General features: G+C 39.5%; 1 protein-coding gene across 1 annotated transcript; it reads right to left on the reverse strand.

The window, feature by feature from the left end:
- Positions 1 to 1,253: 1,253 nt before the first annotated feature.
- On the reverse strand, positions 1,254 to 19,693 carry coq8aa (coenzyme Q8A, genome duplicate a). Its single transcript, XM_034900254.1, has 17 exons — positions 19,255 to 19,693; positions 14,331 to 14,430; positions 13,728 to 13,810; positions 13,346 to 13,605; positions 13,086 to 13,251; positions 12,898 to 12,964; positions 10,013 to 10,090; positions 8,771 to 8,899; positions 7,820 to 7,905; positions 7,485 to 7,625; positions 6,759 to 6,840; positions 6,468 to 6,561; positions 5,041 to 5,182; positions 4,284 to 4,391; positions 4,089 to 4,154; positions 3,679 to 3,765; positions 1,254 to 2,016 (listed from the first exon to the last, which is right to left on the reverse strand). The coding sequence occupies exons 2-17, from the start codon at positions 14,422 to 14,424 to the stop codon at positions 1,726 to 1,728; spliced, it is 1,974 nt and encodes a 657-aa protein (XP_034756145.1). The 5' UTR covers positions 14,425 to 14,430; positions 19,255 to 19,693; the 3' UTR covers positions 1,254 to 1,725.
- Between the last annotated feature and the right edge of the window lie 107 nt (positions 19,694 to 19,800).

Genomic DNA, 19,800 nt, shown 5'->3' on the forward strand with positions numbered 1-19,800 from the left:
AGTACAGGATACATGACCAAAATCTGTGTTATATATACACTGAGATCTGTTTGTTCCCAACTACACACAATTTGATGTTTCTTCAAAGTGCTGCAGTCCTTTTGAACATGTTAAGATTACACACACACAAAACCACGCAGTGCCTCACGACAAGTATATCATAGATCAAACATTTACTCTGTTCATACAACATTTTTACTTTGAATTGAACATTTAAACCATCTTTTCACTGAGTTCTGATATGAAATATAAAGTTGAGATTTCCACTGGAAACTACAGGCACCTTGTGCAACAGATTTTTTTTTTCTCAATTTTTTCAGCTTTACACCATAGACCATAATAACTGTATTCACACAGCAGAGCAAAGTTTGACAGTCGCACACCAGCCAGGTGACGGAGGATTTAACACCCGAGAAGGTGTGAAGAGATTACACACTTGTGCGATATCAAAATGAGCTTCTTCCATCCAGGTAGTTCATTAGCATTCCTGACTAAGCACAAGTCCATGTACAGTATCTTTCTGTCAGACTTCTTACAGCAAGCAACATGGATCAATATGGTTTCATTTCTATATGTTTTCACAAACTGTAAAATCATGCTTTGAGAAAAAAAAAAAAAAAATCTGAGCTATAATGCTAACATGTTAAGAATCAACTGGAATTCACAAGCTAAATCCCAAATGGACAATGGTTGAAGACAAATCATCAGACGGGATGTAAAATGTACAGCTGAAGCTCTTTAGACTTTCATCCCCAGACCCAAACGGAGTAAAATCCCGCTTCAACCCAAGGTTCATTAACATTTACATATCCTGATAGTCATGTTAAATGTCACTTGAATCAGACTGATGGTTTGAATCCAAATTCTGCTAATAGAATGTTACCCTAAAAAGCTAAAAGCTATACAGCTAACAGCAACTGATATCTGAATTGCTACGCTGATACAGAAAATATACACAAGTTAAAAGTCAGCCTTTCTTGGGTGTAAATGCTGACAAATTCCATTTTGTCACATTTTCTACAAATGGATACGTCAACCTGAGCTTGATAACTTGGCAACATCTTAAACTATTGTCTATTGTCTAATCCAAACTGCTACATTTATTTAGCTGTCTACCTTTAGACCAATCCTTATTATTTATATCAGAAATACAATCTAATCAAACTTCCCAGACATCCTGGCCAATACTGTGTGACTCATACAGCCCATTTACTGTGTTCACTCCATTATTACGTGACTGTGTGTTTACATTTCATAAAGTTGGTACAGTTGGTTGGATTTTACAAAAGATCAACACAGCAATGCAAAACAAAAGAAAACGGAATAATAATCTTGAAAACTTCAGGAGAGATTAATTTCCAACCTTTTCACATGTTTCATGTTACAGCGGAACAACTTTATGCAAGGCTGTCTCTCTTCTTCCATCCACCTCAACCTTTCCAGTCTTTCCACTCAGGGCCATAGATAGAGTTATTTTTAATGCACTCCCGACGCCATGTTGCTGCTCCCTCTCAAACAAAGAAATGATGGCTGTAAGTACATACAAGTGCCTTTGAAAACAAAATCATCGCAGTGAGGTTCCCAAAACGGGAAAGATAACCTCGTGCTCGATGACTATTCAAGGGCATCTGCTTTGCTGTTGTGTGTGTCACCACTGGCTTGCGCTTTGCCATTGGCCCCAGGATCTGTCCATCAAATTGCCTGACACTTGGGATTGGCTAAGGCTTAGTCAGAGGGTGGTGTGCGGCCTTCCCAGTACTTCTGATATGCTTTTTGGAACATGTCCTTACATTGCAGCTTAGCATTCAGCCGGGAGCAGATGAGGAAAGAGCCGCCCATCTTACGGTGGAGTGAGTACGTCTCCTCGGGAGGGGGGGTGAGCCGGTGTTTGAGCATCACAGGGATGAGGTTGTGGATTCTCTTCGTGGTGGACTGGGAGCCAAATTCAAATGTGTCTGTGGAGGCGAAGGCCTCACCAAGGATCATCACCGCATCCACATGGGCAATTATCATTGCCTGGACACAGAAAGGAAAAAAAACATACTGCACACTTAGTTCCCACTAATGATCATGCTGTAGAGCAGAGACGGGCAACTGGAGACCCTTACTCCCACTCAGTGTGTTCAATTTCCAAACATCAATAAATTGTTAGTTTCACAGGTGTTTGGAGCAAGCGGTCCATTACATTCCAACTGTAATTATACTGTCCACCATTAGAGGGCGTTGCCTTGAAATAAAAGTGTTTTGCCAAGCAGTGACAATTCACGGCACAAATAGTAACATGAGCGGCCAAAAAAAGAAAAATGGACCAAGATGGGAAACAGATTATCTTTTTACGGAATTCAAAGGCAAACATATGTGCTTGTACTTCTCCTTAATGTTGGATGACAGAAATGTAAAGAGCCACTGACAGTTAAGTTACTATGAAGTGGACGAGGACTTATTAAAATTGGTGTTGTTGCATGACACTACAAAGGGCAAGGATGATTTTTAACGTGATTAATAGTATACGTGAGCATGGGGGCCTTGACAAGCTTTGAGCTGTTGTTAAGGATGGCGCGCCGTCACTGCAGAGAAGACACTGGATTTGCCAGGTTTACCGCGCATTCTGTGTATGCGGCTTTACATACACATGCAGTAAGAAAATAGGGAGTAAAAATGGTAAAAAAGTAAAACTACTATAAAATGAAACAGTAATAAAAATAAATAGACAGTAAGTAATTAGAAAAATGCAAATGTAATACAAAGAAAGCAAATGTGTTAAGAAATAGGCAAGGTAGAATCATAGTATGGTGTGTGAGAAAAAAATTGAAACGAGCAAAGAAGATTACTGGGCAAATTGTTACTACGCAAAGGTTAACTGAATGAAAAGTGTGATGTGGATCAACAGTAAAGGATCAGCAGTTAAACAGACTACTGTTGGAGATGTGCAGAAGGAAATGATAGTCATTTAAATGTAGGTTAGCAGTAGATTGTGGAACTTGTTAAAACGAGAAAATAGTTGTACCATTATTGAACGATGGTTTTTGTCATGGCACTAAAAGAAGGTCATATCACTCGGCAATGTGGCCGTCTTGTTTCTGTTTCAAGTTCATTCAATGAATTGCATTACTAAGTGCATTTGAATATGAAAAATACAAATGCAGGTTACATTGATATGATTATTGGTATATATTAGTTGTTTTCATTAATTTAGTAGCTACACTTGGCTAATTAAATGATAAGGGTTACAGTACTCTACTGGTGGACGTGCAATGTCACAATCTGGCCCTCAGGTAGTGAGGATAACATCTTTGTGGCCCGCTCTATCATCAATGTTACCCTTTCCTGCTGTAGTAACATGGGTCACTTTTATAAAATATTTCATATATTATATATATTATAGAGTATTTGGTACAGAACAAATGTTCTCAGATCGGTTTTACTTACTTGTGTAGCAAAACCAACAAACTTAATTTCAGACACTGACGGCTGAAATTTTAAGTGAAATCATCTAACGATGGATCAAACAACTTCAAAATCTACATCATCTCCATATATCGCTGCATATGTTGCTTTTACTACAACCACTGATGTATTTGTTTTTGAGTCTGGGTCTACTATGACCCATTTCTCCAGTGGCAATATGGTTTATGATGCAGTATATTCAGACAGACAGTCCACTAAAGAGAGATTTACCTTGGACTCATACCCGGTCAGGAACTTCATCTCAATAGATTTCTTCAGAACTCCCTCTCTGTCGCCCTCGGCAGCTGAACGGATTACCTACATCACAAACAGGTTACAATTGTTACCACCGTCACGTCAATGTCCTTCCCTCCATTTCTGTTATAATATTGTATGCATGGTAAATCAAAATCTGTATAATTGAAGTATTTTTAGTTCTGACATGACTGACGCAAGTAAGATAGTTAACTGCAAATTAAACCAGAGTACAAATGTCAAAATGTCTTTTCTGCCTAAAATCAAAACAAACAGCAAGGGTAGTGTACAGCAACTGAAGCTTTATGTTGATCTAGAATATAATATGGTCTATGAATTACGGTTAAAAATAAAATAAAAGTAAGAATGAGGCTGACAGATCTTACCTCTATGTAGGCATCAGTGAAACTCTGATCGAATCCTCTCGTGGCTCCAAAGTCCAACAGCGCCACCTAGAGACACAATCCAATGATCACTTGTAAATTGCATCACTCTCAAATCTCACTGTAAATTCCCTAGTATTATAAACTGTAATAGAGGTAACTATCGTAACGGTAGTATTGGCATTTAGACGGACTCACCCTGTGTGTCTGAGGATCATAGAAGAAGTTGGACCAGTTTGGGTCAGTCTGCATGTACCTGAACTCAAGCAGCTCTCTGAGGCACAACACCAAGATGTTCTCACAGATCTGAGACAGAAACAAACATGAGGATGTGAGGAAAACAGGGACTTGTGGGAGGAAATGAAAGGAGAGGCAGAAAAAAATGGGGTAAAAGTGGAAACAGGTGGGCTGGGAAACAAAGATATTATATTGACATCGATATATGAGACTAGATTTTGTCTCAGCTTATGGATATTGTAATATGATAGGACAACATAGGTGTTGTCTTTTCCTGGTTTTAAAGGCTGCATTACAGTAAAGTGATGTCATTTTCTGAAACTACTGGCTGTCTTATTTGCCTTTCCCCACTTAGTCATTGTATCCATATTATTGGGGATTATTTATTAAAACTCATTGTGTTAAAATTTAGTGAAAGCACCAATAATCACCTCTACGATATCGCGGCAATAGCCACATTGATGTATTTGGCAATTTTGATTTTTTTTCACATCGCTTAGCTCTACAGGTGGAGTCAGAAGCAGTTCCCCTTCCTTCCAGAGACCCATTTGTCTACGTAGTTATAGATTAGAAAGAAACTAGTTCTGTCTCCCACAAACACACACAAATCACACCATCTGAATACATTAATTAACTCTTTCCTACCCAGATAAATGCACACATTAGTCCGCTAAACCTCTATCCACCCCTTCTCTCTGTCTGGTTTGAAAATCTCTACCTCGTTCTTCAGCTCCTGTGGGAGGTTCTCAGCCTGGTCCAAGGGAAACCCGGGGACAAGCTCTGTGGTCAGGACATGGCTACTGCACAGCTCCTCTATCACCTCTGGCACATAGAAGAACGGGTTGTCCTTCAATAGCTCCCTGGTTCAGACAGACACATAAATCCAGTTTAAGTAGGCAGGTAGTCCATTTACAACACACATGCATGTGGCTGATCCCACTTTGAACCAAAAAGATGGAAATTTAACAATGCAAGGGAAAAAGCTAGTGATGAACCTGTAGATTTGAACCTGTCTTTGTAATTAAAGTGTAAAATTAGTCTCTCTACAGCTGTACTGCTTTGCTCCACATCCATTGCAATTATAATTAATTAAATCCTTAACATGAAAAAAATTAAGACTAAAAGCAGTCATATTTTCATCAGTTATAACTGAATGTGCAGTACTGTGCAAAAGTCTTAGGCAGGTTTGAAAAAAATGCTGTAAACTAAGAATGCTTTCAAAAATGTAAATGATTGTTTTTATCAATTTACAAAATGCAAAGTGAGCGGAAAAAAATAAATCTAAATTACATCAATATTTGGTGTTACTACCCTTTGCCTTCGAACCAGCATAAATTCTTTTTTGTACACTTGGAAAAAGTAGTGAAAAAAACACATCACGATTATTTCCCTTTGAAATCAAAAGATGTCCAGCAGTCAGTTGCAGTTTGCTTGCCAAAGGACTGCAGAGCGGTAAAATAATGAGTGTCTGCAGGCAACAGTGAAGCATGGTGGAGGTTCCTTGCAAGTTTGGGTCTACATTTCTGCAAATAGAGTTGGAGATTTGGTCAGGATTAATGGTGTCCTCAGTGCTGAGAAATACAGGCAGATACTTAACCATCATGCAATCCCATCAGGGAGGCGTATGATTGGCCCCAAATTTAATCTGCAGCAGGACATACAGCCAAGGTCAATAAGAACAGTCTTCAGTGTAAAGAAGAAAGAGATGTCTGGGAAGTGATGACATGGCCCCCACAGAGCCCTGATCTCAACATGAGGAGACAGATGGATTTGAAGAAGTCTACACAGAAGATCTGTGGTTAGTTGTCCAAGATGTCTGGAACAACGTACCGGCCAAGCTCCTTCAATAATTGTGTGCAAGATTCCCTAGGAGAATTGATGCTGTCTTGAAGGCAAAGGGCGGTCACACCAAATATTGATATGATTTAGATTCTTCTTCTGTTCATTCCTTGCATTTTGATAATTGATGAAATAACTATTAACACTTGAATTTTTGATAGTATTCTTAGTTTACAGCATTTTTTCATACCTGCCTAAAACCTTTTTACAGAAAGAAAAGTTGCAGTGGTGGTTAACAGTGTGGGCACTAACTTTCTGGACCGTGTCAAATATACTTTAACATACTGTATGCTACATAAGACTTACCGGAATTTCTTTGCACACTGGGCTTCTCTGATATAATCACACTCTAGTGCTAGCTCTCTTCTCATCACGTCTATCAGGTGCTCAGGAAACAGACCTACAGAGAGAAAGACACCACACACAGTATGATATACAGTGGTGTACAGAGAACAGGAGCAGATGGAGAAATGTAGAGTGAGGACACAGAGTGACGTTGAGTGCAGTTGTGCATGTGTGTTGTTTGTATAATAATTAGAAAGTGAAAAATGATTGAGTTTACATGCAGCATGCCGATTTTCGTTTTTTAATGTTTACCTTCAGGAAGGGCATTGCTCATACTCAACACTGCCATCAAGTTGTTGACATCACTGTTGATACTCTGAGCCACACCAGGGTACTGGGTACAAGCAAACAGAATAGTTTTTTTTTTTTTTTTTAAACAAGGATTATTTTTTTTGTGCAGTTTCTATCTCACTTTAAAATACTGTAATGACCCTGTGTCATGTTACGGGTAATCCAATGTTTTATGTATCTTTTTGGTACAATGTGACCCCATCTTTCACTGCGATTACAATTATTTTCTAGAAAGTATCATGAGATTATAATAATTCCACTGTATAATTAATTAACAATGACTTGTAAATCCTCCATAAAAAGAGAAAAAGAGAAAAGGAGCTGTGATAGTCCCTTTCACTCAAAAGCTGAAAAAAACCTACAACTACCAGAAAGCACTGCGACCGAGCCAGACCAATTACCCCACTGGTGGGTTACATAATGTTGAGCTCCTACATACACAGAATGGCAGCAATGTCGGAAACAGTAGGACATCCACTTCCTGTTAAACAAACTATTGTATTTTAGCCAAGTAGTGCACTAAAATGTTTATGAATAATGTAATAGTGACCAAACACGTCACAAGGTTTTTCTGCTGGCCATTGTTCATTCACATACTACAACATTATGATACAAAGTTGGCTGAATATCTGCAAAGCCCCCTTTAATTCATAATGTGCTGTGTTCCCATAAACGTTCACAGCGTACCTGGATTTTCATGGCCACCTCCCTGCCATCCTTCATCCTCGCCAGGTGAACCTGGCCAATGGACGCTGCTGCAAACGGACGCTCCTCAAACGACTCCAGCTTGTCTCTCCAGTTAGGACCCAAGTCATTGTTCAACGCTTTCTACAGACAGACACAAATAGTTGACATTTTTGCAGCTTTTCAAATTCAACTTGAAATCTTGTCATTAGAAAATGTCCATGTTATAGTTTTACACTGGTGGAATTACAGTGGGTTAATTTTAATATACTAATTAAATCATCAGTCAAAAATTTGTCAATATTAATTGCCAGTTAAAAGAAAGAAAAGGCCCTTACTGTCATTTGTTTGATGGGCATGAAGTCAGCACTCTGTCTTACTCGATCAAAGATCTTCGCGAGTTCTGGGTTGATGAATGCATCATCTGAAATACAGAAACACAGCTGAGTTTATCTAAATTGGACAGAAATACAGGTCAGCAAATTTCACAACCAACCAATCTGAATTCAATACGTTTCCAAGGGTTGTCAAACTGCTGTCATATATAGCTACTGTATACAAGCAAATGCCAATATTTTTACTCCAGGTACGGTCATTGGTTTTAGATGCCCATAAACTGCCAAACATAATATAGACAAAATGCACACTTTCAATATGGGTTCATAGCTATAAAACCCTTGACTAACAGACTAATTCAAACTAAATAACTAAGATCCCAGGTAAATACTACCAATAAGACTTCATGGCTAAAAGCTAACACTGTTCGGCAGCTACAAAGATTAATTTGGCTGACATTGCTGATGATATGAGCAATCCGTACTACAAACTTTGTTATCAGTATTGAAAAGGTTTTAGCCCCCTCAAGGTGAGTGTTATTTTGGACTGGTACTAAAGGGTACAATGGTTACAAGGTCAATCCACTGTGCTGAAAAGTGATTAGCCAACACTGGGCAGCCAATGTCCTTTTCTCGCTCCTATTACTGTTAAAGTTTCCAATTTGTTCTGATCTCAATTTATAAATGCCAAAAGGACAAAGGGGGGGGCGCTTTAGTTCCGATGCCTGATCTGGCCCTACGCTAGCTCTGTGCCAGGACGTTTCCTGCCACTGGCTTTCAACTCTTGAACTTAGTCTGGCTGCAAAACAAAAACCTGCATCAATTTAACATTTTCTTACATTAAAGAGCGTATAGAAAACAACCAACAGCTTACCGACACTACATCTGAGTCAATCTACCAGTCGTAAATGACAGCAAACTGTAAAACATGTATGGGTGTGTTTTTCCCCACACCTTGAATGCTGAGCATCTGTCCCAGTTTCAATGCAGCTCCTCTGACTTTACACAGGGTTCTGACAATGCGTTCAGCGTTGGCCTCTGACAGGAACGGGCTGGAGTCCAGAACGCCTTTTTTATTTTCACCTGCAGAAGCACAAAACAGAGGAACGGGATTTTATTAGTTTACGGTTCAGGTTTATGAACAACCAGTGCATGTGTTTACACACATGGCCCAGTAGTTGTTTGTGTCTGCGAGTATATATGTCAGTAGGTCATCAGGTAATATGTTTTAGTGAGTCTAGAGCTGCCTTCAGAGGCTTTAACAGAGATTTACCACACGCCCACACATAACCACAAACAGACGCACAAATTCAACAGATTCAGGGCTGTACACTGTTTTCGTTTTCTTTGGATCAGCAGGCTCACTGTGCAGAGCAGGAAAGTCTGTTTTGTTGACAGGTTGGTGTGAGGCGGTCTAAGTGCGCTCTGTTGGCAACATACAAAAGGTGTGTAGCATGTACCAACACGCATGAAGGATGGGTGCTTAAAAAATGACTCTAGCTTTTACAGTGGTGCTAGTCAACAGGGACCCAAATCTCATAATAAAACAGAAGCACAAACATCTGTCCTTGCAGGCACAAAACTCGAATAAGGCCTACAATAAACTTTACAATAACAGAGCATTTCCATTCTGCATTCTTCTGTTTACACATACATAGTACAATGCATTCAGAAAGAAGTAATAGAACAGTAACCTTCTATTTGCCGGTTCATTATCTCAACACAAAAACGGAATGTCTTGGTCTAAAAAAAAAAGGCCTAACAATAATGCAAAGCAAACATAGCTGTGTTTACATGTATAACTTAGCTGTTTAGTAAAAAGGTTAACTCTAGATACTGTGTGTAAGCAATAGGAACGGAAAAAAAGAAAAAGAAATCGATACAGCATATCATCAAATATTTTCTGTGGCAATACAAATCATTTCTTATATATGTGTTAACACTGACATGAACAAAGAGAAATATATATTTTTAAATAAAACATATGTTAACAAAGTTTCCTTTTAGGGGCATCATTTGAAATTGCAAAAAATTTGGTAAGTTGGAAAAAAGGTTATAAATTGCAATGTATATATGGCAATATGTTTAAAATCGCAATAGTATCGTATCGTGGCATAAGTGTTGTGATAATATCTTATCGGGAGGCGTCTATTGATTCCCACCCCTAGTAAGCAGCTGTGTGTTAGCCTGTGTTACCTGCTGCATCACTGTGTCTGCTCATGGTCTTCTTGGCAACTTCTGCCAGGGCTCCAAACCCCAAACTTACAGCTAGACCTGGTGGAAACACATACGCGGAACAATACAATGAACGTGAACTGGCTTAATATACAAACAACTGTTTGGACTGGTACATCAAACATTGTACGTTTTGCTGGTTGGGCTACTTGATATGCTGATCCACAGAACACATCACAGATTTTCAAGCGTTTTTAGGGTGCTTTGTTGTAATGGGCTATGGCGCATGTTTGCTTGCTTTATTTCTCTTTCAATTGCACTGGATCTAAGGTACCTTTCTGTACCAACACAATTATCACCAACACTGTTGCATGGCAATAATAGAAGTACCTAATCTAATCAAACAATGTAATAATGTAACAGAACATGTTGTAAAATGAGAGACATATTGAACATGTAAAATAAACAAAAGCACAGTCATGCTGTTGCGCTCTAAAATTGTCCTTTTAGTATAGTGGTATTGGTAGTCTGGTGCCTCGACAGGACCTTCACCATAAATCTCTACAAATATGTCAGCGTTCAGTAATGTCTGTTGCCTCTACAGAATTTGATTCCCATCAAAACAACATATGAAACTGAACATTCAAGAAATAAAACAAGGGCAAATAAGCACTTTGATCAACTTGGCAGTTTGCAATGACAGAACAGTAACAGCACCACTGCCAACCCAACAGAGCACATGGAAATCATATTAATCATTTTAACATTTAACCTTTGAAAAGGTTAGAGAGTTATTTTAGAAGATAATAAAAAGAGAAAAGCGAGCGAGTTAGGGGCAGTTTGTGAGCGAGTTCCTCCACGCCTGGTCTCCGTCTTACATAACTCAGCATTATATAATCAGTTTGTCAGCAGTCTCTGAAGCGACAAATCTGAGATCCAACGGTAGACGGTCAAATAAGGCCACAGCATGCTTCGGTGCCTTGTATACAAGTTGGCTGAGCATGTCTTCATTGGTAAATCTGTCATCACCTCTGCTGTTAAAGGCAGGACCAAAGTGTGTGTGTGTGTGTGTGTGTGTATAACCTTGTGTAACTTCATGTAGTATTATCTTACACAGGCTGACATGGTACAACTTACAAGCGTTAAAGACGATTCTTGTTTCTTTATTTGATATTCAGCACCAGAAGAACCTTAATATATAGTCCTGTGAAGGACAGTAACGGATGTCTAAGCAAGGGGGCTATAACTGCTGTTGTCTGGAAACAACAGATTTATGATGCTGTAAATTACTTTGCTGCTGCTTCTTCTTTCGCGTAAACTGACCAAAACCTGCATTCATTATCTTCACTTGCAGCTGTGAAGAAAACACCATAAGCTTGAGAAAAATAAATCACTTGAATAAGTTTGTCAACAAATGGAGCGGGAGAGTGAAGGACAGACAGAGGCCACATTCCTCCACCCCCTCCCCACCTTTCTCTGACACCTTCTAAATGTTACCACTGTCAACTCGGCTCTGCCTTTTGGGTCACATTGTGGCTCGCCTGTGTAAGTGCAGTTTATTTGGTATGAGTTGTGGCTAAATTCTGCTGCGTGTTATTTGTGTTGGCTTTCCAGTCTTTCTCATCAGAGTTTGTTTTCCCTCACTCTCTGCTTTTAGCTTCTCTGTCCACTGTTATGCCATCTGTTTACGCATCCATCGGAAATTAAGCGACTACAGAACTACAGTGCAAACTCTGATCTACCATGTTAAACTACGTCCGAGGCTAGTAGAGATTTTCAATGTGCTTGGCGATTTGTTTTGCCTGGATACTCTTATCGCTAAAAGAACATCCTGTTTAGATAGGACTTTGAGACTAGGAGACCCATATCTCTGTAAGTGCCTTTACCTGCCAGTGTGTCAAGATCACAATCAATATTTTTAAGTAGTGGCCGACATTTACATAAGATCAAAGATAATGACAAAATGCATGCCATAAACAGTTAAGTAAAAACCATGTAGCAATGTTTACAACTGCTTCAATTTTGTATTATCATTTTAAATTGTCTCTCATTTTTTGATATACTTTTACATCGATTGTCATTTTCATGTTAGAATATGTCAAAGACAATAGTCTTATAAAACAGGCACCATGGTCTAACAGAAGATTAACTAACGCACAACGACCTGCAAAACTCTCACATTTTTATTACAGCTGATGCTGTACTTACTCTCTCTCTCTCTCTCTCTCTCTCTCTCAGTCTGTAGCTGACTATCAAGGAGTTTAGTTATCTAGACAGGGACACATGTCCGTTAAAAACGGCTAGATATGCTTGATCTGTTGAGTGTTTGTGTAAGGTGCAGGTCCAGGATCTGATACTTGACAAACACTTATCTTAGTTACATTCCTATGTGTTATGTTTCCTCCTTTTCCTTTCAAAGCTAGTTGTTTGGAGTTTGTTGGCATTTAAATGCATCTGTACTTACTGTATATACAGTACATTCAGTGGTGTTTTCTTGACCTAATATCTGTATAGACTTTGAGAAAGACATGCAGTGCTGACAACAATTGAAGGGATGTGGTTTTTCCTACACCGATATTAGAGCGTTTTTAACTGACTTACTATCACAACTAAGAGGTTATATAAAATAGTCTCAAGAATCTGCGCTCTTCTGTGCATTTATAGAGGTTTCTGGTGGAGCGACATGTTTGCCCACTGAGTCCTGTTAATCAGCAAAAAGGACTTTGAATTCTAAAACCTTGATTACAAACCAGTTTGCCTTCTCTTTTCCTTGGATCTGACACACCGCATCTCCATATGCATGCTCACCAAAACCTTGCTCAGCGCTACGCAAGTATGTGTAAAAAGACAGAAACAGACGATGAATCAGCATATAGACAAAGCAACCAAGGGTCGTAATACTGCACCTCCAAAGTTAGCCAGTCTGCCGAGCCGAGTCACCGGAACTTTCCTCTCTCTGGCTCTCTCACTCAACTAAAGAAGACAGAATAGTAACAATACCTCTTTAAAAATGTCAATGTGAGTATGGAACATGTTTACATCAATGTCTAGGTGTGTTTGTGTTTAAAAATAGGAGCCGAGGAACAGGAATTACCATCTGTTTGTGTGATTTGATCTCAGCCTTTTTGCCCCGTCTTGCTTTCTCAATGTCTTCGGCCGTCAGCCCTCCAACTGTGGACGGGTCCTGATGGTAGCGCCTGAGCGGACTGATCTGATGCTGTCCCCACAAATGCCTGTTCAGACTGTGGTTGTAGAAATGTCTGTCCCACCCAAGACAAAAATGATTATTGTAATCCTCTAAACGGCAAAAATGTGTATACTGTAGATTGCAATTAAGTATGAGCATATTTATACCTGGTGTTTTGGTGATAAGATCTGGTGTGTCCACTAAACTGTTTGCTTGGATCTTTGTATCCCTCAAACAACGACTGTTTGATATGGCCCGCTCCTGATGCTGCGCTGTGATGGGCTGCGGCATCATCACTACTTCCAGTGTTATCTGCTGTGAAGTCTACACCTTCCTCCCTAAACTCTGAAGCTGCAAATGCACGGTCATCCTGAGGAAAGTCAATTTCGTACTCCAATGAAGAGGCCTGCTGCTGGCCAGTCAGCTCCTGGACAGACACATATGTGAAGACTCTTACAAAATGAAAACATACTCGTAGTGTTCTTTTGACATCAAAAGCGATATACAGTTCTTGCACAGCAATATTTACACCTACACACAGGCACACACCTGCATTTTCATCATAGCGGCAGACAGGCCTTGCTCAGCAGCCGATTGGACACTTTGGACTGCAGCACCCACTCCGGCGACCCCTGAGTTACAATTAAAAAAAAACTGTTATTAGCATTATTAGCACTTCAGTAGACTTCAAACTAACCACACAGCAACATTATTATGTTAGTGTGCAAAATAAGTGCCTGCCTCATAATAAAAATGAACGTCAGACTCAGTTTAAACTAAGCTAAATGCTATCTAGTCACAAGAACTTGATAGTTAGATCAACATCCCTGCTTACAAAAGTTTGGCTTATATATTTGTTGCCATTTAGTTGTTTAGCTTTATATTTTTACAGAATAATTTACTATAATGAAGTGAAAAACAGTGTTATGCATTTATTATAAATTGTTATTTAAAGCATTGCTTTATTATATAACTTTTTAAAAACACTAAATTTACAAAAATACTGTGTTATCAATATGCAAGTTAGCTAAAGGTTTTAATGCGGAAAACTGAATGCTAAAAAGTACTGTCTTCAAGACAAATGCTGAAAATGTTTTCCCATCGCATGACAATGTGTCCAATTAAGGAACTAAACAGGTATGTTGACCTCACCTGTTCCACTGCGCAGGGTGCTGCCCTGAGTCTCTACCACCGCCTGGCTCAACTTTGCCAAGCCTCGCATGAGTAACATCATATCGCCTGCCATGATGGACTAGAGACAGAGACAAGGACAGGAAAATACCGTTAGTTATGCTATGTCTCTTTCCAAACACAGTAGGCCTGGTAGCATTAAAAACTTTATACTGCTGTATATGTTCACTGACAAAGACAAAAATTAGGTCAGATATCCAAATGTGTAACAACAACTTGTCAGTAAAGATAAGGAGCACAGACAAAGGCAAACAAAACCTGTTGCAACACACATTTGCTGCCAAACAGAAACACGCACACTCACAAACACAGCCGTCAAATCTTGAGGTGACTTATACTTTGTCTAAAAATACTCATGACCTCCAATCCTTGTGTAAGCACCACACACACTTGAAAGGAAAGAGGTATATGGTGTGTATGCATGTGTGCTGTGCAGAAATGTGCATGTGGTACAAGGCTGTATGTGAAACTTGTGTCATTGGAAACTATGGGGGCGGAGTTTGAGAGTTGCTGGCTGTTGCCTGTTCCAGCTACTTCTGTGCATGAGTGAATGTGGGTGCACGTTTGATTCAAGTACAAGGTTGACAAGTCACCTCTCCCAAAATATCTGTGATTTACAGGACTGGGAAATGGTTGACATGGCTTTCTATTAAAAAAGCCCATCTTAAAATGTTCCACCATTTATTTCCAAGAATCGTCCAGTGTATCTTTTCATAGTTACAACAAGCTGAAACTATGGGCACATTAGACCAACTATCTTGAACTGTAACATGATAACACTTGTCAACAGATCTCAACATCCATTTAGGACGCGAGTAAAAGTAATCTATTTTATCTAAACAGTGCGCCATTTGCATTCCTCTCTGTTGCAATCGGCAATAGTCCAGAGTTGCAGGTGCTGTTTAGTGGGTGTGGCAACATGCTTCAACAAGGCTCAGCTGGGATCAAAGACAATGGCGCACGCACGCACGCACGCACGCACACGCCCAAGACGATACATAACAAAACGCATCTCAGTCTTTCTCTGCAACTTTGTACACTGTGCAAGGGTGGTAAAAAAAAAAGAAATAATTAACTGTTAATGTGTGTGCTTCATCTGACTATGTTGCTCTTCAGGTCAATTCCTCATGTCAAGCTGTATTCTTAAAACATGCGCAAACTTGTTAAGACTGTGCTCAACTGCTGTAATGTGATTGTTAATGACTGAACATCGGGGTGGCCTCTAGCTCACCCAGTAGGAGCGTTCGCCCCATGTTGGCTGAGTCCAGCAGCGGCCAGGGTTCAAATCCAACCTTTGGCCCTTTTCTGCGTGTCATCCCCTAGCTCTCAACCCCTTTAATGCCTATTGACTAGGCTAGCTAACAAAGGGAAAAAGCCTTAAAAAAATGATTGACCATTCATGTTGGCCACACCCAGGGCAGCAGCACTAAAGAGCTGTGTTGTACTTGTGCATGAGCCAGTTACCCATTTCAAGGTATTGAAAAAGTCACGGTGTCAAAAGCACAAACATTTTCTTTCATACCATTTGTAACGTATGAGCAATTTTTTGCTAGTTTTTTAGTCTTAAAAAACAGAAAGTGCAGTTTGTTCCTGTCCCTGCCAGTGTGTTTAAAATAAAATACATTGTGTTGAAATGGAGAAAAAAAAAATACCCTAATGCCATGAAACCGTGATATTTTTGCGGAATGTTATCATACTGTCAGAATCTCATACCGGCCAATACCTAGTTGTACTCTGGATAACTACATAGTGACTCAGCCCACACAACAAGAGGTGCAGTCTGCACTCGAGGGTCTCACCATTTAAGGCTTTATTCTCAGGGCTCATCTGTTCAACATCTAGACGCTCTCACCAACGCTGATTATTTAAAACAACAAAATATCTTTTAATCATGCAGAAGACACAGATTTAAATATCAATATCATCAATACAAACTCTGTTTAAGTGCCTGGAACAAATTAATGATTGGATGTGCCAAACCTTTTTTTTTACTTAAAAAAAACAGATATGATTATCTTTGGACCCAAATAAGAATGATTAAAAGTCTGTGCTTTGTTAACACCCAGATTACAGTATGGACTGCAGTAATGCTGCAGGTGTCAGCATGTTTGAAATATAAATACAAGACCAAAGACTGTTCCATGTATTTTATTGTCACAACAATTATCACGGTACAATGCTGAGTCAACAAAGCACTTGCAAGATCCTGCATGATTTTCTAGTGGGTTGGGAATTTAGGTAGGAAGTCTGTACTGAGGTAAACAAACCTCCCGGCACAAGCTGCACAGAGCAAATGGAAGAGGTTCAGCCTCGTTCTGCAGGCATGGCTAGACAACATACTAAAAATGTTACTTTAATCGATATGAATTTCTGCAGGAACTGGAAGAAATAAAGTTGCAAGGTCTAATACAATAGGTTAAAATATAGTTGTTTGCTAAATGTAAATCGAATGAGCAGCTGTGTTGTGTTTATTTACAAGCTGCTCTCTTCCTCTGCGTCGGTGCTAATAAGTAAACTATCAGAAACAGAGGAGAGGAAACTATGTACATTTTAAAACCTGAATACAAATGCAGCAGAGAGGAAAACTAAAAGGTCAATGTTGATGCCCAGTGGGTGAGAAGCCACTAGAAGGTGGCCTATTTGTGAAATCACAGCCTGCGATTACACATGGTAACAAACACATGCACCTAAGCCTCAGTTGTTGTCTGGTCTCCACAAGCTGTTGACTCACTGCTATGAAAATAACCAGGCATCGGAGCCTGAGTGTGTGTCTATATCTGAATGCTTTTGTTCAGTACACTCATGGCTGACCCGCAGCCTCCTGTCACTGTCCTTCGCCACTGATCATGAGCCAAAAGTGGAAAATATTTCCCCTAATACTGTGCTGTGGTAACCCACCACAGCTGCAGCTTCACCACCACTAACAAGGGATACATGAAGAAAGCCATGTTTCCTACGAGCCTACATTACAGAGCACAGGACAGTCTTTTATTTTTTTAAATTAAAAAGAATTAATGTGAACCTGTTCTAAAACCCAGACAAGGTACTGTTACATACGGTAGGTGTGCAGGATACAGAACGTCTGTGGCCTTCAGCAAAAAAGGAAAACTATCATTGTTTGTGATAAATGTGCCTGATAACATCTTATTAACTGTGACTTTTACAAAACACTGAAAGTATAATACTGTCACAGGCAGATGAGATTTATTTACATACGTTATTTGGCAAAAATAATTGTGACATTTAAAGTTTCATATTTGCCACAACAGAATGGAAATTATCAGTTAATTGTCTGATCATTATTGGATTTTTATTATTTGTTTTTGATGGATAGATTTAATGAACAAACTATGTAAATTAAATCACCTGGCATTTCTGTGCTTCAATTTCCTGCTTATTGACTGTCACAACGCTTTGCCAGACCATCCACATGCTGTGGAGCGTCTGGCTGGTCCACATAGCATTGTGGGATGGGACATAAACATGTTCTGCTTTATTCGCATTTCTATAAATTAATCAAAACCGTCTTGGCCGGTGCTACGCTCAAAACGGAGCCGCTGCAAAAAAGCCTCGGGATGGAACTTGTTATAGTCGAACATGTACGTTCAAAAGTTGTTTTAGTAGCGAGAGAAAACTTAGATTGGACAGATAGTCTAGCTAGCTGTCTCAATTTACCTTGCAGAGACCGGAGGAGTTAACCATAGTTGTCATAAATCCTTCAGAGTTTAAAATTCCAACACAAAGAAAGTGGAAGGAAACAGACATGCATCTGGTGTCATCCTGTCGCACCGGAGCGATGCTGTGGAATGTTGACAATAGACTACAACCATACTAATACATCTGTGAAATCAGTGTGCGTCAGACTAGTGACAACAGTAATGTTTAAATCTCTTACACTGCGGTGTAACTTTTATTTTCATATTTTGATCGTTTTTAAGTACTCTTTAATATTTTATAAAAAGCACTTTTAATTGCCCTGTTGCTGAAATGTGCTATACAAATAAAGCTGCCTTGCCTAGTATGGCAGATGTCATATTACACACTTCAAATTTAAGTAATTCATTCATATATTCTATACACATATGGAAATAATTGACACATGCATATGCTTAATTACTGTATGTAAGAGATATATGTTCACATAAAAAAAAGACTAGTCCCAAAGCCTATTTTATACATTAATAGTCCCTAGGTAGATTTTTCACACTCACCCTAAAAGACAAACTATTCAAAAGGTACATCAACTAGCTGACACATTTTCTAAATATCTGAATCAATGCAAATATTAGACTATGATTCAAGCTGCAGGGCAAAACACGTTCCTGTTGGGGTAAGGAGTAGCCAAACTTACAAATGGCGTCAACACGTTTAGAACAGGTTAGCTGGCTCCTCAGCATATTTCTTATTATAAACTTCTATAACACACCTCCAGCGCAGTACGGTAGGCTACTACAGTTTCACTTCAAGAGCGTTATGCCACAGAGCTAAATCATTTAAACCAATAAAGCTGGCCCATGTATAATCTGTGATTTAAACTTCCTCGTTGGCGCGTATAGCCACGACACAGCAATAACAAACGCGTGCCCCGCTGACAGTTGGTCATTATTCAAAAACAGTACAGCTCCTGAAATGTGCATATTATCAGAATAACCGACTGACTGAAAAATAAGAGCAGGTTATACTTCTCAGGTAACGGTACTTTAAAAAGTAAAATAAATCAGCTCTACCTGGCTAGGTAAAGTTTGCAGAAGTGGCAGAGGAGCCATAAAAGACAGGCACGTTAGCACGTTGCAGATAATGTGTTGTAGGGTGTCGAAGCTACAGGACTAGCCTAACTGCTACTTTAATTCGCATATTAATTAGTGATAGCATTTTAGATACTCACCAGCAGCTCTCGTGCGCGTTTGTTTCTCAAACTGAAGAGGCCAACGTTCTGACCGCTCTTTATTTAGTATGCATATAGCAGCACGTTCGCGTTGGCTCGCAGCAGGAGTTGCAGCTTGTTTGTGTCGCCCTCCTCTATGCTAGCTGCAGCTGCGTTTCTTCCAATTTGTCTCGCTCACTAACGCGCGAGGTCAAGCTTATTTACCAACTTCACAGAGCAACCAGAGCCGTGCGTTGACGCAACCCACTATCTAACGCGCTCACAGGCTCTTACATTGAGACAAACATACAAATTTTGCGCAACATTGATACAGTACACGTATGCATTTCACCGTATAATGTGTTTCTGCAGATCAGCCCTGTACTATCTCTCGCTTTCTTCCCTTCAGTCTCCACTTCTAACCATTAAATAACCTTCATATTAATCTGACCTAATTTAGCTTATCTCCACAAGTAAGCCCAACGAAGCACCGTACCTGCTTTGCTCAACTTTATGATTGCACGGTTCTGGTCTTTCTCCTCCCTCCCGCTCATCCTCTGCTCCTAT

The sequence above is a fragment of the Etheostoma cragini genome, chromosome 18 (assembly GCF_013103735.1).
Source record: "Etheostoma cragini isolate CJK2018 chromosome 18, CSU_Ecrag_1.0, whole genome shotgun sequence".
Lineage (NCBI taxonomy): Eukaryota > Metazoa > Chordata > Actinopteri > Perciformes > Percidae > Etheostoma > Etheostoma cragini.

Excerpts from the sequence above, each read along its gene's own strand:
- coq8aa (XM_034900254.1), bottom strand. The coding sequence starts at position 14,424 with ATGGCAGGCGATATGATGTTACTCATGCGAGGCTTGGCAAAGTTGAGC. Across the intron at positions 6,562-6,758 it reads GAGCAATGCCCTTCCTGAAG|GTCTGTTTCCTGAGCACCTG; the intron begins GTAAACATTAAA and ends TTCTCTCTGTAG. Across the intron at positions 5,183-6,467 it reads CAGTGTGCAAAGAAATTCCG|GGAGCTATTGAAGGACAACC; the intron begins GTAAGTCTTATG and ends TGTCTGAACCAG.